Source organism: Dendrobium catenatum, unplaced genomic scaffold, assembly GCF_001605985.2.
Source record: "Dendrobium catenatum unplaced genomic scaffold, ASM160598v2 original_scaffold_260866, whole genome shotgun sequence".
NCBI lineage: Eukaryota > Viridiplantae > Streptophyta > Magnoliopsida > Asparagales > Orchidaceae > Dendrobium > Dendrobium catenatum.
This window is the reverse complement of record NW_021579265.1, coordinates 315113-331832: the sequence shown is the minus strand read 5'-3', so window position 1 is coordinate 331832 and position 16720 is coordinate 315113. Positions and strand designations below refer to the sequence as shown.

General features: G+C 33.7%; 1 protein-coding gene across 6 annotated transcripts in view; it reads left to right on the top strand.

Annotated features, from left to right (window-relative positions):
* The window catches only part of LOC110102046 (SWI/SNF-related matrix-associated actin-dependent regulator of chromatin subfamily A-like protein 1), a 78703-nt gene that overhangs the window by 34581 nt on the left and 27402 nt on the right, over nucleotides 1-16720 (top strand). For all 6 annotated transcript variants that reach the window (XR_002303769.2, XR_002303768.2, XM_028692710.1 and 3 more), the window contains exons 11-12: nucleotides 8390-8542; nucleotides 13836-13913. Coding sequence is in view for 4 of the 6 variants with exons in the window: in XM_028692710.1 (XP_028548543.1) it covers nucleotides 8390-8542; nucleotides 13836-13913 (231 nt within the window). In the remaining 2 variants the exon portion in view is untranslated. The remainder of the gene's footprint in view (nucleotides 1-8389; nucleotides 8543-13835; nucleotides 13914-16720) is intronic.

Sequence of the window (16720 nt, the reverse complement as noted above, 5' to 3'; positions counted from 1 at the left end):
TGGATAAGTGCTTAATTAAAATAGAATTGCTTTGGTTTTTGTTCTTAGTAATATAATTATTTAATTATGTAATTAAATTATCTTGGAAGCTATTCACACCATCAATTTGCCGATATACCCTTGCATGATGCAAAATTTTTGAGGATTTCATTTTTTCTACAGTACAATGTTGTGCTATGATATTTATTAATTTAGGGAAAGCATATGATAAAGTTCCGAGAGAAGTGCTATGGAGAGTTCTTGAAAAGAAAGGAGTTAATAATGCTTATATTCAGATCATTAAAGATATGTATGCAAGAGCTATTACTTGTGTTCAAACACAAGGTGGAGTACCCCTCAAACTTAAGGGAAAATTCTATAAGATGGTGGTGAGACCTGCAATGCTTTATGGTGCCGAATGTTGGCCATTAAAAGAGAAGCATAATACTAAGTTAAATGCAGAGATGAGGATGCTTAGGTGGATGAGTGGCTTGACTCTTAGAGATAGGATACGAAATGAGCATCTACGTGAAAAGGTTGGAGTAGCTCCAGTGGAAGATAAGATTAGAGAGAGTTGCCTTAGATGATTAAACGGAGGCTTTCCGATGACCCGGTTAGGAAAGTTGAGGTATTAGATTTGACTTATGTTAAGAAAGGTAGATGTAGATCTAAAAAGGCTTGGTTAGAAAATATTAGAAATGTTCTTTCTTTATTATATTTAAATGTGAATTTGACTTTTAACCGGACACAATGGAGAAAAAGGATTTATGTAGCCGACCCCACGTAGTGGGATAAAGGCTTGTTATTGTTGTTGTTGGTTGTACAATGTTGTGCTATAATAACATTAGATATTTTTGACTATTTTATTTAATTAATAAATTAATTATAACTTACTATTATACTTATTTATTTATTTATTTATTTTTTTGGGACATTTAGGCCATTTAAGGCAAACTCACACACACAACGCATACACATGGACTCGAACCTTGGACCTCTTAGTTGGAAGCCTAAGCTCTCAACCAATAGGCCAAGGGGAGTTGTGTATTATACTTATTTATTTATATATCCTTTTATATATCAAAATGATTGAAATGAAAATTAGAGTTTTATAAAATTAGTTTTGATGATTTTTGGGATGTTCATAAAAGGGTATAATTTAGGAGAAATTTTCATTTCACCTTTAGAAAGTTTGGGTATTGCAGTTTCTTGTCAAGATTATTAGCCCCTCGCTGATTTTTACAAACTTTATCAACTTTTATTACTGTTCTCCGACAACCTTCATTTCAGAATCCTAGAGGGCCTTTCATTATTGCTGGAAGTCTATCTTTTCAGCTTTTATTTTTCACTTTTCCTTAATGGAAATGTTAGAAATCTCTGATATTCAATTTGAAACCATTGCCAAGTCCATACAAAATCCATCATTTGGGGAGCTTCAAATATCCACCCCTCATATAGACTAAACAGAAGAAATTATCTACTAAGTTCATTTGAAGAAATTATCGATTAGGTAAGAACCCTAATTCTTATTTTTTTATTACCTAGATTCTGCACTTGTAATTATTAGATCGCAAATTCTAGAGTTAGTATTGATGACATTTTTTATTAGATTCAATACATATAACCCATGCCATTAAGATAAAAAAATTATTGATATAGATGGTTCACCTATTATTATTGTTGGTTATTAAATTATAAATTTAAAAATAGAGAATAACATGCTAAGAAGAGAGGGTTGGCGGTGGGCACAAGGATGATTGAATTTGTTGTGCAATTGACACGTAGAGTTTCTTGCAAACTCTTCCAATTCAACCTACAACACTAAATGCTTAAAATGAATAAAATATGAACATCCGAACATACAAATATGAACCTAAATCATGTTCATTAGGAAAATGAGCAAAACTGTGCTAACTAGTGAGCTATCATTCTGTAAGCACCACAATGATGTTTCCATTCAAATAAACTAAAACATAATTTTGTAAGCATAAGATGCAAACTACAAGTGCAACCTACCACAAGTATCCACTTGTGATATTTGACGATGATATAATGATACTATGCTTTATGTGAGATTTTAGAAATATCAACACAAACGGAATGATTATTCAACATGGGCATTCAACAATCCAATCAACATGTAAACATAAAAATAAACCTAGAAAAGAAATAACGCAAGAAAGCAAATCTAGCTAACACAAACATTTTTACATATTTTATGTGATCCATGTAGATTCAACTTGCATATATCACCTCACTTAGAATTCCACTTCCTCTAGAGAAAAAGCTGCACCTTAATGACAAAGTAGCCTTTACACATCCTTACTTCCCTTCACAAGTGATAAGTAGAACCTATCTCTCCTACCTTACCTTTCCTATCTTTCAAGGTTTAAGAAAATCCACTTATTGGCTCTATCTAAAAATATTTCTCTAAGCCATCAAAAGCTATCGTGTTGTACATGGCAATAAACTTACTACAAGAAGCACTCAACCGCAACAATGCATTATTTCAAATATATAAATGGAAACAATTAAAACTTAAAAAAGACCAAGTGAGAGATTACTCAAAGGTTTTGAAGAGGTTTTACTTTTTTTACATATCAAGCTTTCTTCAAATGATTTAACCAGTAAGCATGTTTGCATCTTAATCACGTGAGCATAAATATTTGAGGGAGGGTTCAATTATGATATCAAATGTATAATATATTTTTGCATATTCATAAATGGGAACAAACACTCATATATGCATGAGTTATCTATCAAATGATCAATCATTTAAATAAATTAAAGTTTACTATATAAGAGTCATAACAACTAAGTATATATCAATTTAGAAGTTCATAAGACTACTCATGATGCCAAAATATAATTGTGCCAATTATACTCAAATCAAAAGCTAAAAGAATGAAATATCAAAATAAATTTATAAAGGTGACTATCTTGCATGTCTCAAATTAGTTTTTTTTTTGTTTTGTTTTGGTGGTTGGGGGGGGGGGGGGCTTTGGGGGGTGGGGGGGGGGGGGTGCAGTGTCCAAACAAACACATGAGACTTAAACCCAAGACCTCTTAGTTTGGATCCAAACTCCCAACCAACAAACCAAGGAGAGTTGCATCTAATTAGCTTGATTATTATGTATTTACACATTTGTTTTCACACACACGAGACTTGAATCAAACTCCCAACCAACAAACCAAGGAGAGTTGCATCTAATTAGCTTGATTATTATGTATTTACACATTTGTTTTCACACACACGAGACTTGAACCCAAGACCTCTTAGTTGAGAGTCAAACTCCCAACCAACAAACCAAGGAGAGTTACACCTAATTAGCTTGATTATATATATTTACATATTTATTTTCACACACACGAGACTCTAACCCAAGACCTCTTAGTTAGGAGCCAAGCTCCCAACCAACAAACCAATGAGAGTTTCATCTAATTAGCTTGATTATATGTATTTACACATTTGTTTTCACAAGCTAGGTAGAGAAGCTCCTTCATGGCAAAATATGTTGTATAAATTTAATAACATCATATGTGTATCATTTGGGGTTATCAATATTAATCTTAAGCAAGTTCTAGATAACAAATGTCATACGCTTCTAGAGATGGAGAACTAAGCATTAGAACTATATTAATAGTGTATTATTTTAATGAACAAATGAAATTCATTGTATGTTACTAAAAACTCAATTGTTAAGCATGATGTAATTTAGTTTCCAAATATAAACAGTAGGCATGCTAAAATAAATACAAGATTTCATTCTATGTTAAAATGAATGAATCTTCAAGTACGAATCTTTTTTATAATTTATTGTAATACACTATCATACAGTAAAGCTAAACTTACAAGGCTAGGAGAGAGATAAAGAGAGGGGGGGGGGGGGGGGGGGGGGGGGGGGGGGGGGGGGTGCAGTGCCCGAACAAACACATGAGACTTAAACCCAAGACCTCTTAGTTTGGATCCAAACTCCCAATCAACAAACTAAGGAGAGTTGCATCTAATTAGCTTGATTATATGTTTTTACACATTTGTTTTCACACACACGAGACTTGAACTCAAGACATCTTAGTTGGGAGCCAAACTACCAACCAACAAACCAAGGAGAGTTATGTCTAATTAGCTTGATTATATATATTTACACATTTGTTTTAACACACAGGAGACTCTAACCCAAGACCTTTTAGTTAGGGAACCAAGCTTCCAACCAACAAACCAATGAGAGTTTCATCTAATTAGCTTGATTATATTTATTTACACATTTGTTTTCACAATCTAGGTAGAGAAGCTCCTTCATGGCAAAATATGTTGTATAAATTTAATAACATCATATGTGTATCATTTGGGGTTATCAATATTAATCTTAAGCAAGTTATGGATAACAAATGTCATACGCTTCTAGAGATGGAGAACTAAGCATTAGAACTATATTAATAGTGTATTATTTTAATAAACAAATTAAATTCATTGTATGTTACTAAAAACTTAACTGTTAAGCATGATGTAATTTAGTTTCCAAATATAAACAATAGGCATGCTAAAATAAATATAAGATTTCATTCTATGCTAAAACGAATGAATCTTCAAGTACGAATCCTTTTTAATAATTTATTGTAATACACTATCATACAGTAAAGCTAAACTTACAAGGCTAGGAATCAAAACAGAGCATACATGCAAATCAATCTAGAATGAATTAATTAAAAATTCACTATATAAATTATATGGGAATAGCAAACAAAAAGTTTATACATTCATTAAGAACTTCAGCATTTGAAGCAAAATATAGTTGCTATGGATGCGTGGGACTTAAGCTAATCTAAGTACCATAAAAAAGTGAGGCTTGATTACTCCAAAATTTAGTGTCATATCATGCCCTCCAAAATGTCTTAGATATAAGCCTATAAATCTTTCGAATCATGAACTTGTGTTTTTCGATTCTAACCAATATGCCTTCACCAAATACTTCAATTCTTTCTTCTTGGTACCCAAACGAGTTTTAGTCTATTATCATCACAATCACATCTATTCAAATTATGTTTTGGTAAAAAAGAACTAAAAAAGCTTTAGGGCCTAGCACATGTTATTGTGAACTAGTAAAAATCATGATTTTTAAATGGCACAAATATAATAATCATGCCTAAAATTATTATAGAAATTACATGAAATTTTAGGTAAGGCATGTATACAAGGTTTTATTATTTTGCTTAGTTATTTTTATGAAATGAAGTAGCATGCATTCTAGTCAACCACTAAGCTACAAATTGTGGCCGTGTTACTCAGTCGCCAGAGTTCCTCACTGAACTCATGTGCAATGCTCTTCCACCACCCGCGCCATTTGCGTCTTCGATTCCGCCCATTCTCCATCCCTTTCACCTTCCTTTGTGTAATTCACTTTCATCACCTAGTGCTTCCATTAATTCTTTGTCTTTATTGTAGTGTTATGTGGAGCCAAGAATCCATCTTGCACTTTATCTCTTATGATGCTTCTAGTCTTGATGCCTTATTTATAAAGGCACGTAAATATGCTCCGACATGTCTATGTGTAATGCCCTTTCTCATGGAGACTTATCATCCGTGATCCTGTGATGGCACCTACTCATTTACTTACTATTTTAGTTTATGCAAATCTTGTAGCAGTTGAGGATGATGCTTTCTTTGGCCATTCCTTGCTGCCTTTGGTCCCCATCGAGGGTCCATAAGTTCGTACAATTTCTCTTATTCAGGCCGCTCTATTCCTCCAGTGAAGCCTATGTTCCCATTCATTCTTTCGAAGATGTTGTTAGTGGAAGGGTTCTTGGCAATTGGATTTATGTCTAGATTTCCTTTATTCTTTTAGCATGGTTCATATTTATTGGCACAAGCCCCCCACTACCTTCCATTATAAATCCTCTCTCAGATTTTCTTTGGCTGGGTTTTATGATTTGATAATACAATTTTCTTTCAGTTCAGATAATTTTTTGTTTGGCACTCAAGCTTGGAGTTTATTTATAGATTATTTCTGATTTACATATAATTTGTGAGCTATGTATTAAACTTGTTGATCGCCATCATGTGTTTATTAATTAATCTTTGGAAGTAGATTATTCTAAATTTTTTCCTCGTCAATCATATTATGTGTAGTCTTTTAATGCGCATTTTGAAGTGGTCTCTATATTTTCATACTTCTAAGAAACCTCTTATCACACAAATATTGGCATTTTTCCGTCATCTTTGTATCCACTTCATCAATCAATCTACACTACACTCATTTGTGTTCAATTTTTGGCAAACCGATTGATTCTACTGGATCCTGCTATTGCTAGATTTTCCCAACTGATTGTTGATCGAGTTCTTCTTGAAATAAAATGTTTCAGCTCATGTGGCAAGGGAGATATTGATCGACACTTGTGGTTATTGGCAAGAATTAGAATTTGAGGGCCTACCCTCTATTATTAATTTTGCATAATCTTTGGTCTTTTTAATGGATGAATTGCTTAAAGGCTCATTCTGAATTGAAAAAATCATCCCCTATTGTTCTGGAATGTTCAATGAATCATGATATATATTCATAAGGTTTATGTATGATAAATACAAATGGTCAAATTAAATTAGCAAAATCTTTGGTCATTAATATAATAATTTCTTAAAGGCTTCTTGAATTGAGAAAATCATCCATTGGGGCCCCAATTTTTTAGGAAAGTTCAATGAATCATGATATAGATTCATATATTCATAAGATTTATGTGTGATAAATACAGTTTATCAAATTAATTCAGCTAACTTTCCAATACTAATTCAGTAAAACACGGGAAAGTTCTTCAAAATATAATTTTCTTAATTTATTTTCAGATTTAGAGTTTTCGAGTTGTCCTTATTCCTCTTCTATAACTTGTGGTACTAAGAAAATAAAATTTCATTTCTTTCACTTGAAGTGCCCTTGTCTTCCCGTTGCCTTCATAACTTACTTCTATTTGTCTCTTTTAATCATACTTTGTGAGGTTTCTGTTCTTTTTTGCTCGTTTTTGCCTTGGCTCGCTCTTCTTAGATTTTGTTCTTTTTTCGGCAGTTTCTTTTTCAATTTTTCTTTCTTTCTTCTTCAAAAGAAAATTCAATTTCTTGGAGACCTTTGCTAATTCCTTATATGAATTTTCTATATTTTCCTCATCACCAAACAATTGATCATTAGTTGCATTAGAGGTGCAGTCAAGTTCTTTCTTCTTCTGTGTGGTTTCTCTTTCTTATAATTTTTGTTCATGGACAATGAAAGAACCCAAAACTAAATCTATCTAATAAATTGTTAATTCCTTATTCCTTGGTGACCATAAAATCTATAACAACCCGCCAATCAGGCTTTGGAAGATTTCAACAACAACCCAACATTATAAGATGAGTTGATTAATTTAAAGAAAATCCAATCAATTTGAACTTGATCATAATAACCTTATCCATCAAAATAAAAGATCCAAGCATCTAAAAAATTTATGGCATCATTTTATCTACAGAAATATTGATTAAAATGTAACTATTACAACAATTTTTCTAAGGAGATATCATTTCTATTTAATTAAAACAACTTATAACTTTAACCACCCTGAAGCATGTATCTAGAAACTCACTTCTCTAGGATGCACAAATATTGACATTAAAATCTTGCTAGAAAAAAACTCAGTAGGTGAAAACTATTAGCTAATATATAAACAATAATACATAAGAAATGAATGTAATAAACAAAAATGACATGCAATGCAATATTATTTCATTCACTTATAACCGTTATATCAAAACTGTTTGAATTTACATGACATATCGGATATTGAATATGGTGATTAGTATGCAGTAGTGTTTATAAGAAATCATGTTCTTTCTTAATTTCCCGTCTCATTTTAAGAGTGAAGCTATCTAATATTTTCCGTTCCTAGTATTTTCAGCTGCTTAGCTCTTTTTTTATTCACCTTCAAAGACTTGGTTAGAAAGTATTAGAAATGATCTTTTTTATTAGATTTATTTGAGATTTTGACTAAAACAGGACACAATGAAGAAAAAGAATTCATGTAGCCGACCCCACATAGTGAGATAAAGGCTTGTCGTTGTTGTTTGTTATTTTTGGTAAAATATTATATGTGGTCATGTGTAGAGCTACTTCTTAGATTTCACTACAAGGTTTTTAAGCCTGATATGAGTCATTCCTGTATGATGTGGCTTTAATGGATAATATTGGACTTGCTTTTAGATTTTAGATTCCATTTTGACTTTTCCATCTTTGCATTACTTCTGTATGTTGTTGAAGCCAGTAATAATGTTTGGTAAATTGAGAGCATGTCGCACCACAAAAATCAATGAGATTAACATACAAATGTATCCTGCACATATTAAATGTATCCTGCACATAATGTTTAGTACTAATTCCCTTTGCTTTGCTTGCAGGTAGTCTTATCTCAAGCTGGATCAAATAGAGGAGGTTTTAAGATAGTTTTTTCAAGCCAGAAGGTAGATCTTCAACTGGATGGCACTTTCAACATAGTATCCTATGATACAGTCCCTAAAGTACAGAATGCCCTTTTGTCTTTCGCCTTTAAGGTGTGTTGAAGTTCTCCATCTCATCTTGCCCCCCTCCTCCCCCTATGCTTTTATTTTCTCAATAATTTTTCTTGTTTTTGAACTGTCCACCCTTTTCTGCCCTTCTCTATCTTATGTTATATTTGCAGCGTAATTATAAATATAGAGAGAAAAGTTCAAAATAATCCTCTTAACTATTCATATATGGCTAATTTAGTCCCAAAATATTACATTTTTGTAATTTAGTCAATAGAACGTAGAAAATTTATCCCAATTTTATCTGGGATAAATTTTTATATTGTCAAGGTACTAAATTAGAGAAATGTGATAATCTGAAGTTAAATTGGATACATATGAATAGTCAAGGGATTATATTGGACTTTTTCCCTTTATAGATATTTTAGAAGTATTTTTTGGTGAAGTAATTGGCCTGCTGTCCCTATTTTTTATCTCTTTTCACTTCTTGCTCTTATGATGGTTGCTTGGTGGCTGTTCGGTTTCTATTCTCTGGCTGTCCCGGTTTCCCTAGCCTTGACTGTTCGGTTTATGTGGCTGTTTCCTGGCTTTCCCGGTTCTTGGGCTTTGGCTATTTGGTACCTATTGTTGCCCCTTGGCTTTTCCGATTCCTGGCTGTTTAGGTGGGCTTCTACCGTGCCTTTAATGCTGCCTTTTTTTCCCCTTATTGGCTAGCTGTTGGCCTCCTTTTCCCCTGTTCTGGTTGGCTCATTTGGGCGGCTATTTTGGGTGTCTTTTGAGCTTCTTTCCTCTATTTAAATGTGATGTTTGTGGCAGTTTTAGGGAGGATGTTATGTGATGATTTTTGGATAAAAAACCTGAGGGTTTTCTCTAGCTTGCGAGCTACTTCTATCCCCTTCTCCTCTTATAATTCGTTTTGAACTTCTATCTATATCTTCTATCCGTGGTTTACACCCCATTGTATCTTTCTTCTCAAACTAAAAAAATTTTTAAGGTGTTGTTGTGTCTTGTTTAAGTTTGTTTTATCATGTTTTTTATTATTGTTGTGCTTATTTAAGTTATTTGAAAGGGAAGCGATTATTTGCATACCTAATAGGCTTTAGGTTTTTTTTTATTGCATCACACAAGCTCTAATATAGTACTTTTTGAACGATTCATTGATAAAACTTGGAATACTTAAATGTATAATTATCGAGAGTCGAGAGCCCCTTTTTTGCCCCTACAAGAGGCTCATCTCATCAGTGCTTTTGTCCTTCCTTGTGCAAGTCATCATAATTTGCTAACATATCTTTATAAGTATTTAAAATATACTTAGCAATATTATGAGCATGTATTGTCAATCTATATCAAACATGTATCTAAGACATAAGCATGACAACATGTGAAATAACATGTGATTATATCTTTATAGTGATAAATCTTTTTTCTAAAATAACTCATTTCATTCCATGCTATAAATTTTTTGGAGAATCTCCGGTGGTTGAATTATATTTTAATGGATTGTTAAAATGGCATTACTTACCTAATGCTATTGTGTTTGACCAAGACAAAAAAATTCACCAGTCACTTTTTAAAAGAATTCTGGGAAGGATGGGGACACAACTAAAATTTTTTGGACGAATTAATGAATATTGAGATACTTAATAAGAGTTTGAGTGCTCTATTATTATGTTTGAGTAAAGAGTACTTATTTGGTTGATATTTGATATTGCTTATTATTGCTTTTGCATGTAATAACTTTGTCAATAGGTCTATTGGTATGAGTTTATTTAAAATAGTTTCAACTTTCAACCTGTAAATCTAATAATCCTTTTGAGCTTCCAATTGAGTCTAGGTTTATTGAGTTTGTACAATTATTTGTACAACATATGCATTATTTGTAAGAAGATACTTGTCAGGTTTACTGTTGTTCTGAAAACGAAATATATACAATTCAAATAAGGTAATACGGTAATGATACATCTAAATTCTTTAGGATTTTGATATGAAATACTTGAGTCCGCAAGCAACCCTAAGGTAATACTTGAGTCTCAAGCAATCCTAGTCAAGATTAGGTCAAAAACAGAGAACAAACTGCTGTCCCAGCAGTTTGACAGCACCCTCGCAGCAGAATTTTGCACCAAACAGTGGAAATAAGAGAAACGAAGCAAGATCTTCACTAATAGATGCAAGAAAATAGAGAAAGATACAATGTTCTTCGATTCGAGAGGAAGAACCACTCTCCACAGATCTCTAGCAAACCCTAGAGCCCAAGCACAACCAGAGATCTTAAACTTTCATTCAAAATTCAAGATAACCCTAATTCCCTCCTATTCCACCTAATTATCATTAAATTACATGAAATTACATGCTAGAAAGGTGAGATCATATGAAATCATACAACACGGTGGGAAATTATTTATAAATTAGGAATTTCAAGAAGTTTATGAACCTGCCGCCAATGCCTTAGATTCACCTTCCATCTTCTCATTGCGAGTTTACATATAGAACTTTACTAAACAACACTACAACCCTCAAGTTATTCTAAATTGAGAGATTGTGTCACAGTGGAAGATGTATATTTAAGGTATCTTGTGTATTGAAGTGACATATTGACTTGCATTGAGTCATGGATTATTTTCTATGAAGCATAATAGTTAAATTCATATTTGACTGATGAATATCAACTGGTCAATTCTTCATAATCAAAATTTTCCAGGCCAAATGCCTCGGAAACACAAGATGTGAGTATTTAGGCAAGCTTATTATTATTTTGAGTTTTGGGGTTGCTTTAGTTGTTCTTAAGGTCATTTCAATTTAATGTAAACGGACCTATGTTAATGATTCCTAAGAGGATGTGATATGCCCTAGTTTTGGTTTATTGTGAATTCACTGTTACTAGTAATCTGGTTGGTTGTTGTATAGTTCTTTGTTTGATCTCATGTGCGAGTGCTAGTTTGTTGATGTTTTGTTTTTATTGATATTTTTTCTTGCTGATAATGATTTACAAGTAGTTTTTCTTGATGGGAATTCACTGAATCATTGTATTCATTTTGGACAAATGAAATCACATCTCTTCATTTTTAACATTGTAGCTCTTTCATATTCTACTGGAGTCTAGGCTTGTGGTTGATTGCATCGTGTTAGGGATTCAATAACTACTTTCCTATGATTTTGATGCTCTAACAAGGCGAAAAGTTGTTTTTCTCTGGTTGAAATATAAAACAGGCTATTATGCACTGCTGAGATAGGGACTTACAATATTTTGCAATTTTCTTGGTGTTTTATCATTATAATATGACTTTTAAGTCATGTAAAAATTTAATCTATTGTTTAATAAATTTTTTAGTTTTTTCATACTTTTTTTGTGCTTGTTGGATGTGAGTTCTTTGAGTGTAGTGCAAATATTGATGATCACGTTTGTAGGAAACTTTCTCCTTGTGCTAGCGTAAGGCTTGGAATTTCTATTTGGTGATCTCTATCATTGCTCTTTATTTCTATATGTTTTATGATTGGTTTTTTGTGTGTGATTGTCATCAAGTATATTCAGGGGCGGAACCAGTCTTAATTTTTAGGTGGGAAAACTTATAAGTAACTGTCGGGGGTGCAAGAGGGCAGCACCCCCCTGGCAGGGTTCGACCTGCGGGGGTTTTCGGGGCAGCGCCCCCGGAACAAATTTTGGGTGTAATGATATTTTTGGAATTCAAATTAATAAATAAAATGATGAATGTTCTTTACTATTTGTTGGGGGCAATTTCCTAAAGATCATAGTATTTTAAAAGTTTTTGGGGGGGTGGGGGTGGGGGGAGGGGGGCAATTGCCTAAAAACCCTTGTTGTGAAGACTAAAATACCTAAAGAACTATGTAATAAAGAATTTTTTTTTTTAAATAATTTTTTTAGGGGGGGAAATTGCCCCCCTTGACCCTAAGGGGGTTACTCCCCTGGGTATAAGCTATTACAGTATTGTTTTTGTTATTATGATATGAAACGTAATTGTTGTATGGCTTTGGTCAGTTTAAGATTTCTTAAAAATCCACTTGTTTTAACGATCTTTAAATTATGTTTTGGAATGAACTAGACTTATTTCTAATTTTCATCGAAGAGAACATTTATAAATTTGATGGATTGAGAATTTTGATCTTTTTGTATATTTCTGTGCACTTTATCCTAGATTTATTGTAGGGAAGCCCTAGGCCTCTAGATGTCCTGTCCCTTAGTTACTGTGCAACTGAAATTCTCGAAGGAGCAGCTTATACTGCTGCACTCTCTTTTTTTATGAAAATTTCTTTCCACAGTGAATTCAGCATGCTATGGATGTGTTATTGACTTAAAACTGAACTGGGCTTTTACTCTGTTCTAGACTTAAATCATATTTCTTTTGATCTTTGACCATCTTATTTAGATGAAATTTAAGTTAACCCAAGTGTATGTGAAACCTATGTCTACATTGGCATTATTTTGTAATCTAGCTTTTGATTGTGTTTTTATTGTCCCAGTTCAGCTCTATAGTGTATTGAATAGTTTTCTCTAATATGCTTATTTATCAATGTCATTACAGCAATTATGATAGGATGAATCAGTATTAATGCTTGAGACTTGGTCTGTGTGATCACAAACCATAACTGATATTGAATCATAAATTTTCTTATGATACTAGAAATAGAGATTATTCATCATCTCATATTTGTCTGTCTGGTTACTAGTAAGTTGTAGTAAAGCTTCCTATTTGACCGGTCCAATGGACCAGTCCAGCCGGTCCGACGGGACTGGCTTACGCCATTTGAGGCGGAACTCTTCCGCCTCCAGGAAAGAGCCGCACGTTTCCGCAAGCAAGGGAGCCGAATAGGAAGGATTTTGAAGGGAGTTTAGGAGGGAAATTGAATGTAAGGACTGTTTAGGCATTTCCTTTTGATTTGTATGCATTAAATAGTTTTTTTTTAGGGTTAGGGCATCTTGAATTTGACTGAAATTTGGGATCTCTTAGGTTTAGGTTTTTCGGCTCTAGCGGCGTCTAAAGATTTGGGAGAGATAGATCATCCTCTCAAATAGAGGATCAATTGTATCTTGTATTTTCTTCTGGTAGTTTGTGTTCTTGCAATAAAATCCTTGTTTTTCTCTAATTTTCCATTGTATTTGTGGAGATTTCTCGCTGTTTTTCTTTAGATTGATAGGAAATACTTGAGATCTACAAGTGTTTCCTATCACTTCCATATTTCTTGCTGCTTAGTGATTCTTAGATTGTGCTTATGTCATTTCTGTTTATATTCAGTGAAACTTATTTGGTAGTTGAATCTTCATTCTTAATTTTGATCTATCTTATGGTGTACTCCCTAACTTTAATTCATTTATTTCACTTAGATTGTAATTGCAGATGAATCACATTTTTTGAAGAATGCTCAAGCTAAGAGAACCAGTGCTTCACTTCCAATTCTGCAGGTATTGGCGGTTCTGTCAGCATAATTGTATTATTGCTTGTGAAACGTATTGTGCATTGATTTTTGATGATCTCATAATTTTGATGATGCTTTCCTTTCACCAAATTTTGTTTTGAAATCGCATTAGTTTTAATAATGGCCTTCTATGATTTTTTTTTTTGGTAATCACATCCAGGATTGTTACTTGAACAAATAAGACCATCTAAGAGCAGCCATGCTGTTTTTTGGTCTAAGAAGTAAAAGTTTGGATACGTTCACATCACAGCACAATGTTATATTTTATAAGTTATTAATGTACCTACATGACATAATGATGAAATCAAGAAATTCTGTACTTTTTATTTGAACAATAGTATATTTTATCTCCTATTTTATTTTATTTTCTATCCAATGATGGGAAAGCATCCAATGATCATGGTAGGTAGTGCATATGGCTTGGTAGACCTTTGGTTTGCTGGCTCGATTGGTCCCTGGCTGCTGGTGGTTCACGGATTGGCTGTTTGGGAGCATTCGGTTTTGAGGTTGTTCTCTAAGTTGCTTGAGCTGAAGTTTAGTATCTCTTAATTCTCAAAAGGTACCTCATTATGAAGTTTACTTTTGGAGTGGCTTTGTCCCTTCCCCTTCCCCTTTCTTCTTGTCTCTTGGTAAACCGTGGCTTGTATTAATTGGGGGCTGAATTCTATGCTTTGAATTCATTGGAAAGTTAATGAATTTTGTGCTTTACCTCTTGGGATCTCTCGGTTGGCTCTTTGTTCCGTGACCGCCCCTCGTTTTCTGTGGCTGAGGCTTTCGGTCCGTGCGGTTCCCTTCGTCTCCCGTGGCTGTCTCCTTGGTTCCTGGTTTGGGTGTTATCCGTGAGCTTTGGGGGAGATTTCTATGCCTAATATGCTTCGGTTCTAATGGAAATTAAGTCATGTGGCTCTTGGCATTCCTCTCTCTTGCCTATAAATATGAGAAAATGAAGTGAAGGAAGGGAGTTGATATTTGTGAGCATTTTGCTATTAACCTGCGGGTTTATTCAGAAATCCTGCGAGCTCTTTCCAACCTTCTTTTCTCATCCCCTCCGGAAATCCTGCGGGCTCTTTCCACCCTTTCTTCTTGGGCTTCTAACCTCTTTCGTCTCTCCGCAAGTGCCACTCCATCTGTATCCTTCTTCTCAAAGTAAAGCAACTTTAGGGTGTCGTATCAGAGTCGATTTGAAGCATCTATTGAAGAATTGGGCCAATCTTGCAGTGGTGGACCATCGGTTTGCTAGTTCTATGCACTTTACTTATTTAACCTACAAATTCGATGCATGTGAGGAACCCGCTCTGACGGTTGTCTGAGGATAACGTCTTTTTAAATTTCTTTATTTCTTTAAAATCTCCTAGCATCTTTTGTTGTGTTTGTCAAGTTTTGGGTCGTTTGCGTTTATTTAATAAAATTTGTTTTAAGTTCTACTCATTGTGTCAGATTTCTTTTTGTGTGTCTATTGTGTTCAAGAAATATAGGGTCCACTATCTTTCTTGTCTTAGTTGTCTACATCACATAATTAGTAAAAAAGTTGGTTACAACACGTCACAGAACAATGTTGTATTTTATATGTTATTAATGTAAATATATAGTGTCTTGTATTTTATACTAAATGAGTGATTGGGTGAAGTACAATGTCTTATAGGAGAGACTACTTAACCTATGAAGTCTTTAATATATAACATATAGTTAACTATGTAAGAAGCATTAAATGCAAAAAGATTATTAGGAGTGATTAATGGCGTGCTCTAAATAAGTTGTTATAATATTTCTATATCAAACTATAATATACATATTAGAATATATATATATATATATATATATGCATCTTTAGATAAATTCTACAAATTTAGACAGCAGATGTTCATTAACAAAAAAATCACAAAGCAGGAACTCAAAGTAATAACCAGGTGATTTAGAAGTTAGAATAATCAATTAATCATTTAACAATCATATTTTTTGATCTGATAATGTTGACTCTTGTAAAGAAGAATGCTCGTAGAAAAACACAATTAATAACGAAGTGGAATACAAACTTGCTATTGTATGTAGTGTAGGCCAAACATTGATGGCGAAAAAGAAGATGCTTGGGCACATCAATGGCTTGTAGAGAAGAATGCTTCTGCAACCTTGGATTGCTTGTAGATGGCGCCCGTCAAAGTCAAGCAGCTTATAGAAGGTTCGTGCAACTTTTGATTGCAGAGAAGAATGCTTGCATGATCTCTAGTTGCTTGTAGAGGGCACATCAACTTTGTGCTCGTGGAAGAAGGGGAGAAGCGGCTAGGTCACGTGGAGAGGGACATGAGATGGTATTTCATAGCATGCCTCTATGTAATATTGTTTATTTTTAGTCTACACTTGTGTGTCTCGCTTATGTCCTTCCCATATCCATAATGTCCGGCCTGTGCCCATCCCATGTTGATGCCCTATCTTATTGTGAATTTATGACAACACAATTTTTAAGGTTTCAGCCATGTGCCAGGGCATGATGGGGCCGTGTCTGTGTTCTTCTTTGACACAGACATAAATGGCATTTAGAAGTTCTCGTGCTTCATAGTTGTTGGTACATTGATTCGTAGTGTAGGGACATGGATTGTGGTTATTCAAAATAGTTTATGGAGGCTGGACCTTATGAAGTTCAACATGCCTTATCTAAAGTTGTGAAAAGGAGCATGCATATATGTTGTCATCTCAGGTTTTGGGATAAGGCTCTAATTCATTATTTTGAATGTTTGGAGACTTGTGTGGGTTTCAAAAACATGAAATTTGTTTTATAAAAAAAAATGCAAACAGTAT